The following is a 23,032-nucleotide window of genomic DNA, read 5'->3' as shown; positions in this document are numbered from 1 at the left end:
TTTGGATGAAATCAGCCTTACAAGAAGGGGTTGCGAAAATTAACTGCCTTTAGGCGATAGTCATATTCATGCTTGTATGACTCAATTCACAAGGCATCAAGGAGGGGACATAAATTTACTGCATCATGAAAGGAACTGGAGACAAGTTGGTTGTTAATGCTATCCATGCAAAACTAGTTTACAAGCTCTGGAAACTCAGAGGCACTCCTGTGTGGCAGATATCAAGAATTCCACTTATCACCACCATGGCCTCAATCTGACTTGAAATTTCTAATCATAATGGGGTACTCATTCTTCACACCATAGTATCTACTGAACCACACATTGAAGGGATAGGGAAGATAAGACAAGAGATCCTGAGAGCTAGATGTGGCACCCATTTTCCTTTTCTCCGCTGTTGACATTCCAGCTCACTAACCTCACATGCCACTTTTACACAGCAGAGAACCTCATGCACGATACAAGATGAACTCTTTCACGCTTGCTAACAATCAGTTGGAAGAAAATTGCACTTACATGCTGGAGGGAGCCTGGGTAAGGCGGAGGCGGCCCAGGGTACGGTGGCGGTGGCGGCGGAGGTGGTGGAGGTGGTCCTAAGTTGGATCCAACACGGGACACAGCTCCGACGGGTGGTCCTGCTGGTTGCAGGATTTGGCCGTTTTGTCCAACAACTACACGCCCTCCGATTCGCTGCAAATGCTGTATCCTTTGCTGAGGACCTGCAGGAATATTTTTTATGAAATAAAGAAATGGTCACATCTTCCTGTCAAACGTCACACTGAAATAGAAATTAATGGAATCCTAGATCAAGGTACACTTACCACCAGGCATTTGAAGCCTCTGAAGAAGAGGTGGTTGACCTTGGAATGAATTTTGATAGCTGACTGCGACATTCCCATCATTTGCAACAGAATTTGGCTGCTGTTGAGGCACAATGCCAGCACTTGCAATGGGGCCTCCAAGAGAGCCAACAGTATTCGTACCAACAACATTTCCTTGTTGAGAGCTCACCACAGTTTGAACAGTATTTACATCAGTCTAGTTACAAACATTAAAAAAACAAAATAATCATTACAACCACAGATTTACAAACTGATTTAAAAATTAGAGGTCAGCAAACAAATAAAGTACCTGAGAGTGGTGTGGTGTAGAGCCTGGTGTAGAGCTGTTGGATTGCCCCTGTACAGAGACAGAGGCTGTGTTGACCTCATTACTGTGTTCTGTAGAACTGCTGTCTCCAGTATCATTCTTGGGCTGCTGTGCTGCTTCTTTCTTCACATCTGGTTCTTCTAAGTCGAGATTTTCATCAAGAATATTCGTCTTCTCACCAATATCACCAAGTTCAGGATCAGCATACTCAAGAATATTAAAGTCAGCACCCATCTCAGCTGAAACAAATAAAAAAGTTCGTTAAAAATTTCAAGCAAAGTAAATTTTCTTAGAAGAAAATTGTTGAAGTCAAGTGCACCAGCCCTTACCTAACAATTCATCATCATCTTCCACAAGACCTCCGAGAATATCTGTGACATTATCAACTTCAGCCATGGCGCCACCTTCCTGCTCCAGCTTTTCAAGCTCAGCGGTGACGCTGTCAGGTATTTCTTGCGAATCTGCCATCGAGTGCATATTGCCTTGTGCTGGTTGAGAAGAGGCTGGAGGGGCAGGTGCTGGCGCAGGAGCTGACCCTTGGGTAGAGACGCTCTGCACCTGCTGAGATGAAAATTGAACAATGCCGGTCGGCATTTGTTGAGATGTTATTGGTTGTCCCACTGCTATCATCTGTCCCTGTCCCTGAGCCTGCACTTGAGGCTGACTTTGTGTTTGCACAGGAGTCTGAGGTTGTGCTTGGGTTCTTTGATGGATGATGAGGCGTGCTCTGGCATGATCCAAGCTCTGAAAATGGCAATGAATGACGTACTCAGCAAATGGCAAAGCACCCCCCAACATAACAACACCAAGCGAACACTGAGTAATTTTCACAAATGGAATGACTCATTGATAACAAAAAAAGCATGAAAATGAAAATGGCAAAAAATGAGAAGCATCAGTTCAGAGTATAAACTTTAAATTCTGCCTACTGAATTATTTTTCCTTGCCAGAAATCGAGGAAAACCAAACAGATTTCATCATGTATATTGAACAAACTCCATACAATTCTACTTACCGTCAGACGAGCGTCACCCGGTTGGAGCTGCTGCACATGAACATTGTTGGGACTCCGAATAACCACACTGTTGGTTGGGAAGCGAGGTCTAGGAGGCGGCAAGGGCTGACGAAATTCGGTACTTTGTCCCTGTAGCAAAGTTTGTTGCGGCAATGCCTGAGACTGCGGAGGTTGGGCTTCGTAGCCAGGCATCTGAGGTTGAGATATTACCATAGTCTGGTTGGGGAGCTGAGGTGATGCCTGGGATGAAGTATCCGTCTCTGTATTGGCTGATGGATCTGAAAAGCCAAGTAAGAAACAAGGTATTTTTAAAAATGACGAATACTTGCCCTCTTGCTTGAAATAAAGTCAATCGGTAGATTCATACCCGTCCTCATGCCAGGACCCCATATCCTCTGCTGGCCGTCGCCACCAGGCTCCAGCTTTTTGAACTGGTTTCTCTGCAACAGATCCCGCAGCTGCTGGTTCCCCTCCTGACCAGGCATGGGCGTAGGCGTGCCCGGCGTGGCCGGGGTGCCCTGAGCGCTCGGCGTGGTGGCCATGGGGGAGGCCATGGTGGCCGGCTGGCTGGGGGTCGGCGGAGGGGTGGCGAACACGTCCACCTGTGGCTGGGGCCGCGGTGTGGACGGCGGCTGGAGGTAAGGGTCCGCCTGGGGCGGCACTGGCTGCACTGGCTGCGCCGGCAGTGGCCCAGACATGGGCCCCGACATTGGGGCAGGCCGCGGAGTGCCCGGAGGCATGGCGTAGGGGTCCATGGCCACGGCGGGCGAGGGCGAGGGAAGTGTGGCCGGTCTGGCGGGGACCATGGTGGGTGCCATGGCGGGGCCGGGGGTGTACTGTGGCTGGGGCCGCGGCGTGCCTGGCGGCTGCATGTACGGATCCCCCGACACAGTCCTCGTGTATGTGACGGGGCGCGGGCCGGCGCTGGCCACGTTCACCACCGTGTTGAAGGGCTGCAGGAGTAAAAGTAGAGTGTCAGAACACACACAGACTACGGGCAACGAAGACAACCAAAGAGGAACAGCCCAACAAACCTTCCCAGTAGACACCTGCAGCTGGGTAGCCAAGCCACCTGGATTCGGTCCACCTTGTTCCATGGGATATTGAGAAATGCTTCCATCTGGGTTCACATGTCTCCCTAATTTCAATGCTGGTCAGAGAAAAACAACATTAATATGGTCGAAGAGTTGTTGGAAAATTTGTGACCAATGGTTGTTGCTGTACCTTGACTCTGCTGGGTCTGCAAGTGTTGTTGCTGCTGCTGCTGTTGCTGCCTTAAAGCTTGTAGCTGTTTCCATTGTCGCTCTTGTTCTGCCTCTCTACTGTTCTTTTGCTGGTTGATCTTGTCAGAGTCCTGGATGGAGAAACATTACACCGATTAGCAAATTAAAAATACCACTTACCAAATTTTTTTTTATTCTTTTTTCTTTTTTTTTGTAAATTAAGTGGAATGTGATAAATTTTTACTAAAAGCAAAGAGGTAAGATAAAAAATATCCTAAATGATATGGATGCACTTGGATGCACACGGTAATAAAAAGTTCACTAAGAGTTGGAAACCCTAGTATTCATACAAGCTCAAATGCTCAAACATTAATCAAAACCAAAACATTTGCTAATTCCCTGCACTGAAGTTTCAAATGTAAGACATATAGAAGCCAGAATAAAAGCTAATGCTACTGGGCTAAAAAAAAGTAAAATTTGCCAAGACAATAAAATTTGATTGTGGCAGGAGGGGGAGAGAGAGAAAAGTAACAAACTTCAAGGACAATATGAGAGAAAAAAAAAGTTCGATGAGGTAAATGGAGAAAGTTCAACAAGAACAAATTTGATTGCAACACAGAAAAAAAAGCATGAAAAGTGTGCAAACAAGCTACAAGGTCTTAAAACACAAATCTACGTAAGACCAAAATAAACCTGCACCACGATATCGATCCAGCATCCACAAACACACGCACACAAACACAATAGGGTGGAAGGTGATTGAAAAAAAAAAGGATGAGGGGGGAATGGTAGGTTGAAAGATAAGCAAACCAAATATAAATAAGTAACGGCTTGTAACCAAATGATAGATTATCCAATACATGACAGGGTTTGGACAGAGATATTTTGAGTAATGATTATGAACAAAGGATTTAAGTTCCATAAACTCAGCTTCAGTGTAGAAAGGAAGTGTAAATTTCTAGAACTGTTTTACTCCTGCATGACAAATCTAGTTTTCACAAATAAAGTTAACTTGAGAACTAAACTTGATAATTAAACCCATGCAATGAAAACATAATTTTAAATAAAAACAAGAATCTAGTGAAGTAGAGCAAAAAAATAATGATTTTTTTCCAGACACCCTCTACATGAAGTACACCAAAAAAGATCTTAAAAAATTCAGGCACGAGTAATTTTTAACCATATGCTTATAGTTTTTGGCAATGCAACTCTATAGCACAATCTGCTCTACTCATTGACTATTTAAAAAATGACTACAAGGCTCACTGAACACTGACCATACCAAAATTGAACCTTATCTTTTCTTGGTGTTGTAACTCATTATTCCAAGATTTTAAGATAATTCAATTAGCAGTACATTTTGTAAAATTTAAGATGGACACAATATGTACAAGGCCATAAACTGGCACAAAATAGGAGGAAAAAGTCAAATTTGTTCAAAACAGTACTTTAGGTACAGTGATCAGTGCTCTCATTCAAGCACAAATGCTGACAACCATATTGAAAGAAAAAAAGAAAAAACATAACTGGCAGCTGGTAAAAACAACGCCCAAAACAAAATAACAACAAATGCTTTGAATGACTGCGACTGAGCTCACCGATGCCAGTGAGGTTGGCGGCTCGAGGGACGGGAGAGTGCGCATAATCTCGGAAGGGGTAAGGACACGGATTTGTTGGTCGACAGCTGGGATAGGTGCGGCGTTGGTGGTAAGGATCCCCAAGATAGAAGCGGTCTGAATAGTCGCCCTAGGCCCACTCTCTGCATTGCCAACAGTCACACTGGGCGCGGCCACCACCACTGCGTTTGAAGCCCGAGCGAGAGAGGAGGAAGAGATGATGTGTTGCACGGGGAAGTATTGATGCAGCGTGTGCGTGGAGCCCGGCTGCTGCGAGAGCGTTTGAATGGGGAGGAACTTGAGATTGACATTCTCGATGGTGGGCGCGCGGCGCACCACCGAGGGCACCGCCTGCACGGCGTCGCCGGCCGGCGAGTGGTGGATGGTGTGGTGGTGGTGGGGCGGGGGAATGACCGGAGGCGGGTTGCTGCTTTTGGGTTGGGGCACGACAGGCACGACCGAGACGGTCTGAGTGGGTGCTGGTGCTTGTGCTGGTGCAGACGTCGTCACGACCCCACCAGCCACCACCGGGAGGGAAACAGATGTCAGGGACACGGTGGAGGTGATGGTGGGAACCATAGTGGGCACCATAGTGAACGTAGTGAACGCTCCACTCGACGAGCTTGGAGCTGCCGAGGAGAAAACCACAGACGCCACATGGGCCGGGGAGGGCGCAGAGATAACGGTCGGACTGGCTACAAGGGTGTTCAATGCCGCCGCTGGTTGAGGTGCCGGGTTGCTGCCGCTGCTAGCAATCTGGAGGCTGGGGGTGAGTGGGGCGACGAGCTTTGAGGGCGGGGTTAGGGCGGGGGTGGGAATGGGAGTAGGAGTAGAAGAAGGAGTGGGTGTGGGGGTTGGAGTGGGAGGGGGCTGTGGCGTGGGGGGTGGTGGTGTAGGCGTTGCAGGAGTGGCGGGAGGGGTTGGTGTAGGAGGTGCTTGTTCCACACTGGATGCGGTTAGTAGGTCTTCCTCATCGGGCACTGACAAGAGGCCCGTCTCTCCAGAACACACCTCAGGCTGCGAGGTCGGGGCTGAGGCGGAGGGCGAGTTGACGGCACCCACCGTGCCTTGGACCGTGCCCTGGACCGTGCCTTGGACTGGCTTCAGGACTGCGGGCCCACAGGGTGAGGCGCCAGGGGCAGGCGAGGATGCAGCAAGGCCAGCAAGGCCACCCACCGACTGTCGTGACACCAAGGAGTTTTGTTGATTCAGGTTCAAGCGGTACAACACTGACACACAGTGCCCGTGCGTCACCACACAGAACACACATAAACACAGAAACATAGGCACACCACACTTAAAACAAACACAAAAAAATAATCTTACAATTGAAGGGTTAACTGTTTTGAAAGGAGATTAAGAGCACTAGAAAGAGCGAGAGAAACGGGCCACACAACGTGTGAAGCTGAGAGAACAGGCACGTAAAACATAAACATAGAGGGGTGGGGAAAGCCAGGCAAAACACTGACATGGGTTCACATATTTCACTTAATTCGCGGGCTATCACATTTAAGGGATTCCACAACCATGAACACACATTGAAACCCAAAAAGCAAACATCAACACATCTCTGAACATAGAAAAAAAAATTGCCTGCACAATGTGAATGTTCAGTTGAATGATATGGGAGTATGGGAGTTTCAATAAGGTACTAATTATAATTTCGCTTAAAAACTTGAACTCCCTGCCTCTGTATTCATTTTGAAAGTAACAAAATACTAATAAAACTCTCTTTAGAGTTTTTAGAAAATTAAAGAACAAATGGCAGTAAAATTGATAGAGAGACATGAATAAAGAGGAATGTTGGAGCTAACTTTATAATTGTGAGCCTATTGATAAAGAAAAAAAAAAAAACAGTTTGTTGAAACTGACCTGGTGCCCTTTTTTCAATTTCTGGTTGGTCCTGTTTTCACGAGCCTGCTGAAGATAAGGAGATTTCTGTTCAGATGGTAAAACCCTCCATTTCTTAGCTATCATCCTGCACCGGTCAGCCCAAGCTAAAAAGAGACAAAAAGATTTTATAAGTAAAACTATGCAATGACAGAAAAAAAAATCAATTCAACTTAGTTGGATTGAATTATTTAAATTGACATACCAGGGTAATCCTTTTTCCATTCAGGATGATTAATATTTGCATACAAGACAGCAGAAATTGTTGCATTCTTTCCAAGAGCTTCATCAGCTTCCATTCGCTCGGTGTTGCCGCTGCGAGCATTCTTCACCTGACCTGGCACAGGTTGTGAACCATCATTGCTGAGGCCTCCAAGCGAACTATTGTCAACATCTCCACTTTGAGATGAGATCCATGGAGAATGTGGAGGCTCTGAGAAAGCTGGACTGAATTGTGGACTACTGTAAATAAGAGACACACATGATAAGTGAGAATTGCAGACATCAAAAATTATAGTGACAGGAAATTATAATAAAAATCTTAACGTACTTGCTGTACTCTGATTGGTAGGGAGAAGGTGGTGGAAAACTCATAGGTGAAGAAATGTTGGACTGTACTGCCTGAGTGCGGGCAATGTTCAGCTGAGGGGGTACAACTGGAAAAAGGAGGAATGTTATTTTTTTTTTTCCCAAAATAAGCAAAAATCAACAAGGATGCAATTGCAAAGGATTCAAATCAACATAACATACCTGGATGTTGTGATGGTGAAGCAGGAACATTACTGTGAGTGGATAAAACTTGACCAGGAACAGAATTCATGGGGAATACATTACATTCTTGAGATTCTTGAGATTCATCAGTGAGAACACCTTTGAAAATCTCTTCAACATCTCTGCTATCCATGTTAGGCAGCCCTAGAAGATACAATGAAACCAATGATAAGACAATCAAACTTACCTACTTTATCTGGTACAATTCATAGGTTGTATGTAACCTGTATGCTATACTAACCAGAATCTGGAACCATACAGTCTAAATTGAAATTGGGGCTGAGAATATCAGCCAATTCATCCTTGTGTGCCTGACTAGAAACATCTAGTTCTGTGTCTCCACCAATATCATCTAAGTTTTCCTCAGTCTTCATGTCAGGTTCTTCATTCATTATAGTGTTAACAAGATCTGCATCCAGCAGATCATGTGGTACATTTGGGATATCTTTGAGTACCTCCGCATCATAAGAATCATCTTCTTCCTTGATGGGCGACTTCAAGGCAATGGCTGACTCTACTTTGATACGTTCAGCCTGCTCTGCTTTCTCTGCTTTGAGAGCCTTTTTAGCCTCCTCAGCCTTCTCAGCTGCTTTCCTTGCCTTAACTTCTTCAATTGCTTTAATTTCATCTTGTGATAAGGTGATTGTTTTATCAGGTGTAACAACCTTCAATCTGTCTGACTCCTCTGAATCACTTGCACTACTGCTACTTGCCTGATCTTTACTTGTTTCAAGAAGTTCTTTGCCAAAAAAGGCCTCTTGAAGGTAAGATGGATAATTTTCTACTAGTTTGGATTTTATCTTCCTACGCATGGGTTTACGTTTAGCAGGCTTGTCATCACATGATACAGGCACCACACTATCATCGAGACGCCCAAAAGCATTGCAGGTTTCCAGAGCGTCATCATTCTCCTCACGATACCTGTTATTCCGTAACCGTGCATTGAAACCACCAATTCCAAGATTTTTCAGGTTCCGAACTCTGATACGGCGTAAGACTAGATTGCCAGTTTTTGAAGTGTGAATAGTGAAGCCTTCGGGTGGTTCAGGAGGAGATCCATCTTCTTTTGGTGCAACAATCATTCCATCACGATAAAATGGTTCCTCGTCATCATCTCCATCCCCATCTCCTTGATCTTTGCCTGCAAAAAAACCCAACAAAAATACACAATTTAAAGGGGAGTTCCAAAACCAAAATAATTATGACATAAAAAACAAACAGAAGAACACTTACTACCATCCAGATCTAATCCATCTCCATCAGTTTTAGATGGTAGGACAACAGGCTCCATTTGAGCAAGCATTTTGCGGTTAAAACGCTTTTTCTTTGGATCATTCATTTGTCGCTTTTCTTTCTCAATTTCAAGTGACTTGATGAGTAAAAGGCCTGATTCTGACAAGATAACACCATCTTTCTGGAATTCCTGCCTTCTTCTATGCAAATGATCTGAACAACACCAAAAGACAGATATGAGAGACTTGACATATAAGGAGTCACCCAAATACAGAGAGCCTAAAGAAAGGGGAAGTTACCTGGACTTCGCGGAGGAGAAGGCATTCTGATAGGTCCTGGCAGTGGCAAGGGTTTGGGTTTGGGCTTAATCATAGCAGGTGGTAGAATGAGATGAGGAGGGGGAACGTGGTGTGGACGGCAGAGAACACAATTGTAACCTTCCTCAGCACACTTTTCTGCATCGGCTTCAGAACGAATACGGTCACACATACAATGCAACCACCGTTCACAGCGGACACATTTGATAATGAGCTCACCCTCACCATAACTATCCTGACATACAGGGCAAATGGTTCGTGAAGAGCAAGGACCACACTCTGTGAAACCTTTGAGCCAATGACAGTTAGGGCCAGGCTCATTTGCTCCACAAGTATGGCATTGAACACACCTATGAGATAATCAAAAACCGTTAATGTGAAATCAAGTAAAGAAGAAAAGGACAATATGTAAAGCTATAATCAACAACAATACCATTTGCACTTCCAGTTGCCATGTGGCACATAATCCAAAGGTGGGTCCATACAGTAAATGTGGTAAGAGATGTCGCAGTCATCGCATAGAATAAGTCGAGACTCGTCATGCCTTTGCCCACAGCCTTCACAAACTGTACAGTCCAAGCAGCGCCACCCTTTTTGAAGAATTACTTTGGTGATCTGGAAAGCCAAAAAAGGTGGGTAAATGTTGGTAAACCTATTTGGTTTTCTAAACATCACTTTAATAAGAGATATCTGACCTTGACATTGGCACAGTAGGGGTGGTAGCACTGGCCACACTGGGCACACGCTATCAAACAACCTTCTTGGTCCTGACCCAATGCTCCACACATGACACATACATCTTGATACAAGACAAATTTATCCTTAGCAGAAACCAACACAAGTCTGTTCTCGTCCTCATGATCATCATCTTTCTTGGATTGAGTAGCATCAACTTGGGGTCTCTAAAATTTCAACAAATAATATGATAAAAGAGGATAACACATTGTGAAAATTAATACATACTGTATCATAAACACAAGTTTACCTGTAGACCGAGACCGGGCACGCCAAATACTCCTCTCATCTTTGATTTGGCCCCACGCTTGCGCCCAAATTCCGGATTTTTCTGGTGTTTCTTTTGATAAGGACCAGCTATACCTCCCTTTCGGCCTGACATTCCAACATTCCTTGCACTATAAGATTGAAGACTCATCAAAAGACTGTTAGATAAGCCCAATTTCTTCTTTGGAATTTTTCCGGCACAGAAAGGCTTGCCTTTCCCCAGGCCAATTCCAGCTACACCAACTTCAGAGTCAAATAGTGCCACCTGTGAACAATTTAAGAAAGAGAAACTTAGTTACATTTATTCATTATTTTGATGATGCTGGAAAGATAATACCGAGAAGCACTGAATAAATAAATACCTTATCTGATGACATGTCTAATTCTCCAAAAAATTCATCAGACATGAGTGATTCTTGAGATGCACTAAGACTTGAGTCTCCATCTTCAATACTATTTTTTCGCTTTAATTTGTTTGTCAAATCTTTGCATTTAGTACAGACATACTCATAGGTCGGTTCAGCCCTTCTGCGTTGATGATAGGTGGGCAGGTCTGCTTCAGCATCACAGGAACTATGCACAGCTTTCCGACAAATGGTACACTGCACCATCTCACGGACTGCAGCTGCTCTATATGCTCTTTTGCATATTGGACAATAGTACCCCTTATTTCTTTGTTGATAACACGAGTCACAGACCGTGTAATGAGCATGCCACCTTGAGGAATGTCCAGCGCCTGGAGTCCGAGAACCACAGTCCGTACATATTCGGCAGTACTGCAAATAATTTAAAAAAAAAAACATTCAGAATATGGAACTTTCAAAACAAATGGCATGTGCCTGAATGTAAGGATCAAATCCCACCTTGCACTTCCACCCCAATTTTGGTATGGAGGTAACAATGGGACGTTGGCAAGTGGGGTGGTATGCCTTATCACATTTTTCACAGAGCATTATTTTAGTATGGTCCATTTCTTTTAATCTGCAAACTTGGCAACAGCGGCAATCAGCGCATTGCCACCCCGCCCGCACTTCAGGAAGAAGAGCCATTCCAACACAAGCACCATGGTAATGGCTACCACACGCACTGCACATGGTTAAATTTGAAACATCTCCCAGTGTGTTGCACTTTCTGCACGAGACATCGCCAACACCCAGGAGAGGCACTTGATCTAGGTGCAGGTTACAAATCAGTGTGTGGGTCTTGTTACAGTGGAATCCCCCTGAGGCAGCTGCACACGGCAAGTGAAAATGTCTTGGACAGCCTGCAAACTGGCAAGCAACACTGGCCCCAAATCTCCCACAGTTGACATATGCACAGCGGCGACCCACGCTGTCTACTACTGTTGTGGCAACACCTTCCAAAGCACCCTCAGCAGAGCGAGAAACTCCTGATGACCACACAGCACAGCTGTAGTGCGCGTAGTACACCCCTGAGAAGCATAAAATTAAGAAGTTTAGTAGGGTGATGCTATAAGGGGACAGAGAATCATCAATAATAAGAAACCAAATGCTGCACTCACCTGCATCAAATAGAGATGTTTGATCAATTTCATCGGCGTAACCAACTATGCTCAATTCATCAAGTACTTCATTGAGATTATTCTGAAGACTATTCCGCTTTGACATGTATTTACGACGACTTTGAGGAATGAGCATACGAGGGCTTTTGTCGCCAGCACTAGTAACTGGGCTATCCTTTTCCGATTCCCCAACGCTACCAATGGATTCTTGAGAAGGGCTCATCATACCATCTCTGGTAGGTGTAGATGCAGACGATTTACGAGGATCGAAGCCATCAGGACAAACAAGCCTCAGCATTTCTCCCTGCCCAAGCTGTGATTTTTCTGGTAAGTTACATAGCGCACAGACTTTGCCTGGCCTGTCAAAATTCAGAAAAAAAATTAATTAAATTATGCAACACATCGTGATGTAAAAATGTAAGTTTGAAGAGAGTAGCTTACCATTTTTCAGGAAAGTAGGGAGGTTCTTCTGGTGCTGGCATAGATGGTTTCTCTACAGTAATCATACCCATTTCTGTTAAATTGATCAAGGAACTTGTTATGGTAAAATGGCTGGGTGAGGTGATGTGTAGGGGAGAATCACGCATGGGGCTTGGGCTCTTGTTCAACCCAAGGTCCTCTCGAAGAGGGCTATTTTTTGGTGACTTATGTAAGGCTTTGGCCATGTCATTCAGGAACCCAGGCAAAGGGGCCCTAAAAGTACACAAGGAAAGAGGAAACATGACAATCCATTACATGGGTAAAGCAAACACAATAATTGGACTAGCAAAGTTACAAACCCTTTCCATTTCTTCACTTTGAAGCCAGGTGGCTGCTTAGGTGGTGTTGCATACCCTAGATCCCCTTTCCTTGGTCGCCCTCGCCCTCTTCGTATGTTTAGGGGTTTCCCCAGACCACCTGGAAATAATTTTTTTTAGTAGGAGAAAGTTTTACATTAAAAACTGTCATTTAGATAAGACAGAAAAAAAGGTTTTTTAGACTTTTAATATTGAAGCACTTCAGCCGGGACAAACCTTTGGGTACATGAGTTTTTCCGCTTAGAGAAAACACTATGGTATCTTGGGGAGTAGATGAAGGGAATGAAAATTCCTTCACCAAATCTTCCTCCTCATCCTCTTCATCATCTTCCTCATCTTCCTCTTCTTCTCCATCTTCTGCTGAATCTTCATCTATGTCCATTACCTCCTCTACAGGAGACATTAACTTTGTTTCCTCCTCGTCAGCCATTATGCACACGAACTGAGCTGCTTTAGCAACCTTTAGCTAATAAAGGCATCTAAATCTAGAAAACGAAAACAAGAAAAAATTTATTGGGAAAAGTTCAAAATTACTTATGAGACATGAAAACTACAAATAAATAACAATCTTAAAGGCATTATCACAAATTAACTAGAACAATTAAATCAATACGGAGGTAATGGAGACAATAAAAAATGAGAATAGTGCGATAAGGCAAAGTAAAATTATGAAAATGATTGACCAGTAATAAAGCCACGACTACATTGTTATTGAAATGGCAATGAAAATAAAGATTTAAAAAAAAAAGAAACATAACATGATCAACTTCAGAAAATGAAGGTAAGGTTAGAAAACTAGCTTCAAACAGTCAAGAACGTTCTCAAGTACTAATAAAATACAAAATACAAGTTTGATACGTTGCAATATTGGAAAATATTCCCAGAATGTAATTGCCAAAAGTTTTCACACACACAATGAGTTGAACACAAAAACATAACCACACTAGGGTAAAGAGCATAGCTCCGAATGAAACGTTGTTCACACACAATCGCAGAAAGAGTGAATACATTAGTACATAAATATTATGCCAAAAAAGGGTGAGTAGTTGTGAAGTCAAATTGACAGTGAGAAAAGTACATTTTTCGTGATTGAGAGGAGGTTGGGTTGACGGTAAACAGAATCTCTTTGCAGTAGGCCTTGCCTGCAGACAAGAAGCAGTCGATCCCTCAAACCAAGCGCCGGCATATTCCTGACGTGTCAAATAGCTAATCAGAGATAAAACCTAAGCCGTTGAGCTTATTATTACACTTATTTGAGATTTGAGAGAACTTGTTTTCTTGTTTTGAACCAAGCTAAACCCCAGTCACGGCGGGTGCTTCTCCGCTCCAAACGAAGCCAGAACAACATTGACTTATCCCCGCACCACCAAGTATTACGGTGTAGAATACCATCACTTACCTAAGGAATTGCGTAAATATTTACAAATGCCATCATAAGCTAGAAATATAAGATATAATACACCGGTTAAGTCTAAATGGCCTAGGCCTACACAAAACATCCATTGCAAAGTGTTTGCATTTTAGACTACCTCTTCTGTAGACTTTCGACGTCTCTTTCAATCATCGACGTAACTACGTGTTTCAACACATACCCCAGTAGATACTAAACAGTCAATGTGTAATCAGAGAAAAGACAAAATATCGAGATTTTAAGGGAAATCGGAATAATATATTCAATGGAGGATAAATAAACCAAGACGGTGCGCAGTCCACTGTTGACGCAACAACGCTAGACGCGCGTGGCAGCCTGGAGTGCGGTGGCGTGCGCCAGGCCGGCCATTTCGACGCCGCGCCGCTCGAACGAACCCACGTGGAAGGCAAATGAGTCTCATTAGGGATTCTGATGAGGGGATTTACCACTTGGCCCCAAAGGGACGCGGCCATTATCATTTTCCACTAATCTCCTTCGAATCCCGGGCCGAAATTTCAAAGATAGCGCCCTCCAGAACAGCCACCCGCAGTCGGCGAGATGAGGGTTTCCTCGTTTCCCTGCCTCTTCCCTTTCCCGCCACACACCCCTCCCCGCAGCGGTCGGTCACCGTCACCAGCCCGTCAGCTTCTGCTGTCTGAACTGCCAGAGCCGTCTAGTTTTGTTTACTCCTGCTCTATTTATTGCAAGCGTTGCCCTTTTACATTGCATTGTGTCATGCCACGGCAGTCGTGCAGGTGATGTGGTCGTTTCCATTGCAGTGAGGCAAGCCAGGTTTCTCTGTGATGAACTCATATCATCTGTCAATGTGTTGGCAAGGTTAATCAGCTGAAAAGAGGCATAACAGGTGGGTGAATTCACCACCCATTCGCTTCGATCGCTGACCTAACAGTTTCCCGCGCACTTCGCGCGGCTGTTGTCCATTTATTGAAACGGGAATTCTACAAACCTGTCGCTGCACGCATTTTCTTTTCCCTCCATATGTTTCCTTGCATGGCCCTTCCCTATTAGCATTCAATCTATTTTACCAAGACACTTGATTTCAGGTGGTTGAACTTGCAGCAATGGATTACGATTATTTAATTAAATTCCTTGCGCTCGGAGACTCGGGCGTAGGGAAAACCAGTTTTCTGTATCAGTACACAGATGGCACATTCAACACAAAATTCATATCAACTGTTGGAATTGATTTCCGAGAAAAACGCCTGGTGAGAGATTTTCTTGATCACTGTGCCCTGATTTTTTTTCAACTTATCAGTGTAGTAATGTGTGAATAATCATGTCACAATGACAGATGTATAGAGGAACAGGGCGAAGCCAATGGGTACATCTTCAACTATGGGATACAGCTGGCCAAGAAAGGTATGTTATTTCAATTCTGCCCACTTTGCTAGATTAACAATTGCTAACTAAATAAAGGGAGTGGCACTTAGACACCAAAACTAATAGTGATGCTCAAATGCTTTTAACATCCGAAGATGGCTTGAGACCTTAATGTTAGTTTAAATGTGAAATATACCCTCTAGATGCACCATGTAGAATTTGTGTGTAGATTCCGTAGCCTGACAACAGCCTTCTACCGGGATGCTATGGGCTTCTTGCTGCTGTTTGACTTGACTAACGAGCAGAGCTTCCTGGAAGTTCGAAATTGGCTGGACCAGCTGAGGGTATGGACTTTCAACTGCTTTAGTCAAGTAGAGGATATGATTAATATTGTACTTAAATTGTGTTAGTTGATCTATCTTGCAAGGTGCTGAAGATGGAGACACTGGTAATTTCAATGCTTTACATCCTTGATTTATACTTTGCAGACTCACGCCTACTGCGAAAGCCCAGATGTGATACTGTGTGGGAACAAAAGTGACCTGACTGACCACAGAGTCATTAGTGAGGCACAGGCGAGAGATGTTGCTGACAAATATGGGTAATTAGGAATCAGTTTCAAACATGACCATGCCAATCCAGTCCTGCCCACCACCATTAATTTGATCAAACATTTGCAGGTTACCATATTTGGAAACAAGTGCTGCCACAGGACACAATGTCGCACTTGCCATCAACATTCTCTTGGACAGAGTAATGGCCAAGATGGAGCTCGCCATAGACAACCCTGTTTTTCCAGCACGTCAACTGAAGTTACCTCAAGCCATCCCTTTGAAATCTAGTCAACCATCCCAATGTGCGTGCAGTTTGCTGTAGAAAATTGTTCAGATCTGAGCTTGTATTGAGCAACTGAATAAATTTATAGAAACTGAAGGTTTTATCAAAATCAACATGATTAATGCAATACAAAACAAGGAGATCAAATACAAAAACAATAACAATTTTAATATTTTTTATTTAACACCCACACACACTCAAGCAGTAGCCTGGGCAGCAGCAGCAGCCTCTTCTTCCTTGACACGGTCCTTCTTCCTGGGACCCATGAAGGCAGCCTTATCAGCAGACGTCTGGAAGCGACCGTGGCCAAACTTGGATGAGGTGTCGATGAACTTGAGGTTGATCTTCTCCAGAGCAACCCTCTTGGTGTGGACAATCAGGGACTGGAAAGGAAAAGCAGTTAATACAACAAAGCACAAAAGAATGCTGCACAACCAAGTAAAATTAAAAAGAGTGCTTCAATACGTGAAGCAAACAGGTGATATAATTAAAACCAAACTAGTATAAATGAGAATATTGAGTAGAAATGATATTTACCTTCCTGAGGGTGATAACACGCTTCTTGGAACCAACAACACACCCCTTGACCATGAGGAAGTCATTGTTAACTTCACCATAGTGAGGGAAACCACCCATGGGTGTGATGGACTTCTCAGTTAAATCATACTCAGTGGAGGCATTGTTCTTAACAACCTGAAAGGAAGAAAAAACACATTAGCAACTCACACCCTTAACAACCCAGCACAAAATTTCATGGCAAAGTCAAAGGGGAACAGAGGGAAATTCAATGTACCTTGCCATCCTTGACGTGAACACCCTGGCCAATCCTGTAAATCTTCTTGTTCATCTCAGTTCTGTGGTGGTAACCCTTCTGACCGGCACGGGCCACTGTGAACGAGACTCTGCTGGGATGCCAAGCACCAATACAAGCAACCTTACGCAGACCCTTGTGAGTCTTGCGGGGAAGCTTCTTGGTGTGCCAACGGGAGGTGACACCTAAAAAAGGAAATCAACTGTTACCAAAAATAATCTGAAGAGAGCAAGTGAACTATATGCAGACACTTACCCTTCACTCCATGACCCTTGGTAACACCAATGGTGTCAATCATCTCATCAGGAGAGAAGACGTTGGAAACTGGGATGGGCTTTTCCAGGTGTTCACGAGCCCATGCGATCTTGTCAGCAACAGTGCCACCGTTAAGCTGGATCTCCATAATGTGAGCCTTCTTCTGGTGGTGCCTCAGGAGCTTCATCTGAAGATAAAACGAACAATGAGAACCTCAAGAAACAACAATTCAATGAGTAACTAAAATGGATAAACACTATGAGATTTGTACAAGACATGGTTTGTCTCCCTGGATGAATCACCAGAAAGATTATGGAATATGCCGGGCTTCCGCTCACCACAAAGCAGGAGCAGAATTCCTTTGCGAAGCCATGGTTAGGACTAAACTGCACAAATGTCAAGCAGCTCCACACCATTAAGGTCAGGACAGCTAGTTTCCCAGCAGCCTTCCCTCTTCAGCTTCAAAGTGCAGAAACATCAACAGGGTACTAACCTGAGTGTGGCAAATGACCCTGATGACTTTGCAGTAGCGAGCCATCCTCTTCAAAGTCTTGTCAATGGACTTGCGGCCAAGATCATCCTGCCACTTCTTGGCAGACTTGGTGAAGGCCTTCTTCTTTGACTTGTACCTATGAATAACAACATTTGGGGTAGGGAGGAGAGGACAAGGATAGGGTTCAGGAGCAGGGGATTGAGGGAAGGAGATCTGGTTGCAATCTCCAACACCCATTTGCAGCATGGGCAAGCTCATCTCTCATCGGAAAACCGAGTGGAGAGCTATACATACGTTTAGTCACAGTCAAAGCAAAAGTCCGATAGTTCAAGGTACACTGGAGATAATTGAAAGATACTGATGGAAAAGAAGGTGTTCGTACCAGTTCTTGTAGAATCTACGACGGCAGTCTTCTGAAAGATGCTCAGCCCAGACAGAGTTGAGGGCTCGCATGCCATAGGGAGTATCGAGGTAACCCACGATTCCAACAACCACCATGGGGGGAGTTTCAAGGATTGTGACAGCCTCCACAATCTCTTTCTTGTTAAGTTCTGGAAGTCAAAAGTGTATTATTAGAAACAAGACAGAAAACTGATGGAAGAAGTGGCAACTCATCTGACAGCACCACTCAGACCGCCCTGACATATCACCATTAGAATCGGATATAAATTGTACACACAGGAAATCATCATTGGTAAAGTGAACAATAAAGTTTCAAATTCTGATTTTAAATATAGGTCAAAATCAAGATGAGTAACTTGACAGCAAGCCTAGTTGCAAAGCAACAGAGTTAAAAAATTATGCCTCAGTCCTATCATTAGAAAATATCACATAGCGATCAAAGAATGAGTGTCGGCTCAATGAAAACTCATCACTGGCACAGCTTCAAAAACGACTCAACAATATGTAAGATAAATAATGACGTCAGTAGGAAGGCAGCATGGGTGTATCCACATTGTGGGTTAAGACGGAAACATGCTTTTTCATCATAGCATTATTTTATAAATGAGGAGCAAGATAGTTACATTCTATGCTATATACATCGCTCAGTTCGCCCTAAACTGACCTCATTGGTAGTCAGATCAATCCATAAACTATCAGAATCGGAAATCATCAACGCATAGGATGTTCAATGGAAATTGTTACAATACAGAGCTTAAAATAAATCTACCAGCTTCAGTAGGAAGGCAGCATGGGTGTATCCACATTAAGGGTTAAGACGGGAACATGCTTTTTCATCATTTGGTAGAAAACTAGGAAAGTGATTGACCATAAGTGTTAAACATCCAACTCTCAGTTCGCCCTAAACTGACCTCATTGGTAGTCAGATCAATCCATAAACTATCAGAATCGGAAATCATCAACGGGAGGGATGTTAACACCAGAATTGCACCAACAAATGAACTTTGATATCAAATAAAGCAAACGGCAGGAAGGCAACAGAGCTGCATGAGTTACAATGAAATAGTGCCTCAGTCCTATCATTAGGAAATATCACATGACGATCAAAAAAATGAGTGTCGGCTCAATGAAAGCTCATCACTGGCACAGTTTCAAAGATACATCAGTATTTATGAGATGTAATGACATCAGTAGGAAGGCAGCATGGGTGTATCCACATTGAAGATTAAGACGTAAACATGCTTTTTCATCATTGGGTAGAATAAAAGGGGAGAATGATACATCAGGATTGTTTGAACATCCAACACTCAGTTCGCCCTAAACTGACCTCACTGGTAATCAGATCAATCCATAAACTATCAGAATCGGAAATCATCAACGGGAAGGATGTTAAACTGACACTGATGCATTCGAGTAGTACAGTAACCAAGTACAACAGCCAGGAGTGTACCTTAATAACGGCTCTAAACTCTACGAATATCGGTGGAGGGACGTGCTTCATACTGAAAATGCACTTACTTGAACCAGGTCGGTCAGCCTCTCGCACGACGTGGGTCATACCAGCCTTGTAGCCGATGAAGGCCGTAAGGTGGACAGGCTTGGAGGGGTCATCCTTCGGGAAAGCCTTTACCTTGCCGCGGTGACGGGCAGCGCGCTTCTTTGGGTAGAAGCCCATGGACCCATGTCGGGGCGCGCTGAATTTACGGTGCGACTGGAAACAGGAAAACCACTAGTTCATGGCATGTCGAGTACTCCACTACACGGCAGACCGACCGACGCCATGCTGTGCCGAGGAGGTTAGATCGCCGGCGAGCCAAAGTGCAATTTTTAGAAGTATTCGCAAGGACGAATCCGACAAGACAGACCGAAAAAGAACCGTAACGAAAGGCAGAATGTCAATCAAAGAAGTAAGTCCTTGTAAAAAGTAAGTTATTGCGAGCGATATAGTCACGCAAACGTAATCAACGTGGCTTCTAGTTCTTACAGAACACAGCCGTACAAATAACAAAATCCACTCGATAGAAACAAAATTAATGGCAACTGATATCTGAGGAAACGAATAGATCACCATGATATTGTGTATAAAATATTTTCAGATGGATGTCCCTGGATAAGTGCACCGATATTACAGAACAGAAGGAGTACATACCATCGCGACTCGACGACCGGAAAGAAGTGGACGATCTGACGGTGAGGGGAAAGGAGGAAACCGGCGTCGCTTTGCGAGTCGCTTCAAAATTCTGCCACTAGGCGCGCTAGCATCGAGAAGAAGAAGAAAAGAAGTGCATAACAAAACAAGCGTAAAAGATCTTCCACTTCCAATGCAAAAAGAATTTAGCACCGTGCAAATCCCACTGTAAATTCGCCGATTGCAAAGACACTACCCATCGTACTTTTTCTATTTTTATTCTGACCGCCATTGACCTCTAGTTCGATAGATCGAGGCTCTGTGTTCTCTTTTCGTGAGCAGCTTTTTGACCGTACCCGTTTCCTCGTTGTAGTGGCGGGACAATTTTGAAGGGTCAACAATTTAGGACCCGTCTTCTTTTATGTATCTCGTACCCTTCTCCCAAGTACGGCTCAGTTGCCAGTTTCTTTTTGTTATTTTTGAAGACTGATAAATTTCATTCATGGTAAGTAATTTAAAAAAAAGGCACTCGTTTTTTGTCTTTTTTAAACAAATATTGGTATTTATTTCATTTTATTGTATCATCATGAAGTCATAACAGCTATTAGGAGGGATATTACATGAACATTAACACTGTTCCCCAGCAACCTATATTTTTGCTTCAGCGTAGTTTTATCCGGAAAAGTGAAGTGCTCAGGGAAGCACATCAATCTTGCTACTTCTCTAGGTGTAAAATAACGTAACTGCAATCTTTTCATATCAAGAATTTGTTCTTCACTATCAAGAGATAGATTTCTGTTATTTGCCCTAAGCTCGTGGACGTCAGCCAATTTCCATGTTGTAAGAACAGATCCAGTACCATCAGAATAATGTCCATAAGCTTTGGTGAAACAACAAGATCGTTTAGACAATGGTGTGACAATATCTAGAACTACAGAGCGCTTCCCTAAAACATTGTCTGGCAGTAAAAAATCTCTGACCCTTGGATTTTCGGGATTTTCTTCTTCCAATATTCTCTGTATGGTATAACATGGTGGGTGCACTACTCCACCATCTGATGGAACTCTGTTCTCATTTTCAATAAGTTCATCTTCCTCAGCCATTTTCCTGTGTTTTATATTCAGCTTTTCAAGTATTCTTTGTGTAGTCTTACCATGATCGAGAGATACCGGAAATTCTGTCATCTGAGAAAAAATGAAAAAGCAAAATAAGTTCTATGTAAACAACCCAGAAGAGAACAGACACAAAGTAGATGCTATTGGCATAAACAAAATAAATCACTTAAAGCACTAACCAAAGAAACGTTTTTGAAGCAAAATGTCTCTTTTTCAACAGACTTGACAACTCTCTTGGCAAGCAAATAGTACCGAAGTCTAGAGTTTGGAATACCAAACTGCATTGGACTTAGCAAGAATTCTTGAACCACAAAATTCTGCTTTTCGAGTGCATATACTAGTTGATTTCTTGATTCAGATGATTCAAATCCTTTCACATTCTCTACCAGAATGTAATTCAAATTTTGAAGATCTTCAAGTAAAGATATAATATGTAGAAGGGCACAAGTTCGATGATCAGAAACATCTTTCTTCAGGCCAACTCTGAAACATACAAATGCACATGCTGTAAAAAATATATTTCTGAAAACTAAAGCAATTGGAAGACTTCCTTCGATTATAATAACTAGGTTTACCTAGTGAACGGCTGACACGGTGGACTCATTAATAACATATCTGGTGCCAGTTTGTTGATTTCGGATGCAGTGAGAGACTGAATATTTCGGCATATCAATGGAACGGACGGAAAATTATGTCTGTAAACCTCATTGGCAATTGTGTTGATATCAGCTGCAGCAACCACTTCATAAGGTATGCCACTTTCTGAAACACCAAAACAGCAAAAGTAGAGTTAGGATTAGCGCTAGTATTTGACGAAGTAATGTCGTAAATGCATACGAAAAATACCTTGACATGCATAGTGCATTCCTCCAATGCCACTAAAGAGTTCTAATACTTTCATTCTTTCGAAACAACAAGTGTACGTTTCGTTCACTTCGTTTTCGTTTCGTCCCGGGTAGCAGACGATGTGACACATCCCACGCCGCCAGTTGGAGGTTAGCTAGCCCCCCCCCTCCCCACCACCACCCCCCACTCGCGATGCGGGCTTGCCTACCCACAAGGGGCGAAGATCCACCGCATGGGCATGGAACTTGAACTTGAGAGGCTAGACCACAACTGATACTATACCGTTCGGGCCCGGTAACTGCCATACTTGCATTGCACAACATGACATACCGTCCGTACAAAGGGCAGGAACCTTTACCTCGGCGGCCGGGGTCATATGCCACACCGCACCAAGTTCCCAGTGAGAGCAGTCCTTTGGACTGATCATCACTGCGAGCTTATACCGAGTCCGGCCCTCTGGGCCACTGGTAGATTGGGCGCTGGATGACTCTTCTCAGTGATAGCCACCTGGTTTGGATTGGGTGCAGCCTCCTTAATCCTTAAGACGTTTAGCTCTAAAGTTGTCTGATACTCTGCGTGTTGTGCCCTCCTTCTGCACATGATTACAGAAAGTTGTAAATGTTTCGAGCAGGGTCTTCGCAGGCAAAATTTCGCACGCCTCACTGGCTCATTGGTGCAAAGAGTGGAGATGCGCTTTATCATGCCCGCGCAGAGTTCCTTCATTGGCAACAAGTTGTTCATTAGATGACAGCCGTCTGATCCGAAGACAAAAGCATTTGAGAAAGGGATTCCATAATTTTCAGAAGTTAAGAGACGAAACAGGTTTTTCAGCTGTTGCGCCACAGGCTGCAGGAAATT

At 43.7% G+C, this 23,032-nt stretch overlaps 4 protein-coding genes across 12 annotated transcripts in view; 1 reads left to right on the top strand and 3 right to left on the bottom strand.

Annotated features, from left to right (window-relative positions):
• LOC117649666 (histone-lysine N-methyltransferase 2C-like) overlaps nt 1-14,090 on the bottom strand; it is a 30,570-nt gene extending 16,480 nt beyond the window's left edge. For 2 of the 7 annotated variants that reach the window (XM_034392610.1, XM_034392616.1), the window contains exons 1-26: nt 13,935-14,090; nt 12,752-13,020; nt 12,518-12,635; nt 12,180-12,431; nt 11,739-12,097; nt 11,080-11,648; nt 10,579-10,992; nt 10,200-10,481; nt 9,910-10,116; nt 9,648-9,829; nt 9,197-9,564; nt 8,898-9,110; nt 7,906-8,805; nt 7,644-7,808; nt 7,444-7,549; nt 7,099-7,355; nt 6,876-7,000; nt 6,015-6,182; nt 3,389-3,518; nt 3,199-3,314; nt 2,532-3,117; nt 2,165-2,442; nt 1,479-1,893; nt 1,132-1,388; nt 822-1,038; nt 517-719 (exon numbers count right to left, since the gene is read on the bottom strand). In XM_034392610.1, coding sequence (XP_034248501.1) covers nt 517-719; nt 822-1,038; nt 1,132-1,388; nt 1,479-1,893; nt 2,165-2,442; nt 2,532-3,117; nt 3,199-3,314; nt 3,389-3,518; nt 6,015-6,182; nt 6,876-7,000; nt 7,099-7,355; nt 7,444-7,549; nt 7,644-7,808; nt 7,906-8,805; nt 8,898-9,110; nt 9,197-9,564; nt 9,648-9,829; nt 9,910-10,116; nt 10,200-10,481; nt 10,579-10,992; nt 11,080-11,648; nt 11,739-12,097; nt 12,180-12,431; nt 12,518-12,635; nt 12,752-12,965 — 7,101 coding nt within the window. In that variant the 5' untranslated portion in view covers nt 12,966-13,020; nt 13,935-14,090. The remainder of the gene's footprint in view (nt 1-516; nt 720-821; nt 1,039-1,131; nt 1,389-1,478; nt 1,894-2,164; nt 2,443-2,531; nt 3,118-3,198; nt 3,315-3,388; nt 3,519-6,014; nt 6,183-6,875; nt 7,001-7,098; nt 7,356-7,443; nt 7,550-7,643; nt 7,809-7,905; nt 8,806-8,897; nt 9,111-9,196; nt 9,565-9,647; nt 9,830-9,909; nt 10,117-10,199; nt 10,482-10,578; nt 10,993-11,079; nt 11,649-11,738; nt 12,098-12,179; nt 12,432-12,517; nt 12,636-12,751; nt 13,021-13,934) is intronic. The other 5 variants (XM_034392611.1, XM_034392617.1, XM_034392613.1 and 2 more) reach the window with 5 other exon arrangements.
• A 467-nt stretch (nt 14,091-14,557) lies between these two features.
• LOC117649679 (ras-related protein Rab-27A) lies at nt 14,558-16,282 on the top strand. Of its 2 annotated transcripts, none has more exons than XM_034392639.1 (6): nt 14,558-14,701; nt 15,011-15,172; nt 15,259-15,326; nt 15,517-15,631; nt 15,776-15,888; nt 15,968-16,282. In XM_034392639.1, the coding sequence occupies exons 2-6, from the start codon at nt 15,029-15,031 to the stop codon at nt 16,161-16,163; spliced, it is 636 nt and encodes a 211-aa protein (XP_034248530.1). In that variant the 5' UTR covers nt 14,558-14,701; nt 15,011-15,028; the 3' UTR covers nt 16,164-16,282. The 2 variants fall into 2 exon arrangements, with proteins under 2 accessions (XP_034248530.1, XP_034248529.1); XM_034392638.1 differs by having other exon boundaries at nt 14,563-14,811.
• On the bottom strand, nt 16,283-20,358 carry LOC117649672 (60S ribosomal protein L3). 2 transcript variants are annotated; one of them, XM_034392628.1, is made up of 8 exons: nt 20,235-20,358; nt 19,604-19,796; nt 18,066-18,234; nt 17,684-17,819; nt 17,191-17,377; nt 16,918-17,120; nt 16,662-16,817; nt 16,283-16,507 (listed from the first exon to the last, which is right to left on the bottom strand). In XM_034392628.1, exons 1-8 carry the CDS (start codon nt 20,235-20,237, stop codon nt 16,322-16,324), a joined length of 1,233 nt encoding a protein of 410 aa, XP_034248519.1. In that variant the 5' UTR covers nt 20,238-20,358; the 3' UTR covers nt 16,283-16,321. The 2 variants fall into 2 exon arrangements, with proteins under 2 accessions (XP_034248519.1, XP_034248520.1); XM_034392629.1 differs by having other exon boundaries at nt 20,154-20,248.
• Nucleotides 20,359-20,745: 387 nt separating this feature from the next.
• LOC117649673 (tRNA (cytosine(38)-C(5))-methyltransferase) lies at nt 20,746-22,324 on the bottom strand. Its single transcript, XM_034392630.1, has 4 exons — nt 22,175-22,324; nt 21,904-22,090; nt 21,508-21,811; nt 20,746-21,397 (listed from the first exon to the last, which is right to left on the bottom strand). Exons 1-4 carry the CDS (start codon nt 22,302-22,304, stop codon nt 20,798-20,800), a joined length of 1,221 nt encoding a protein of 406 aa, XP_034248521.1. The 5' UTR covers nt 22,305-22,324; the 3' UTR covers nt 20,746-20,797.
• Nucleotides 22,325-23,032: the final 708 nt, after the last annotated feature.

Source organism: Thrips palmi, unplaced genomic scaffold, assembly GCF_012932325.1.
Source record: "Thrips palmi isolate BJ-2018 unplaced genomic scaffold, TpBJ-2018v1 HiC_scaffold_4, whole genome shotgun sequence".
NCBI lineage: Eukaryota > Metazoa > Arthropoda > Insecta > Thysanoptera > Thripidae > Thrips > Thrips palmi.
This window is presented reverse-complemented; position numbering and strand designations above follow the sequence as displayed.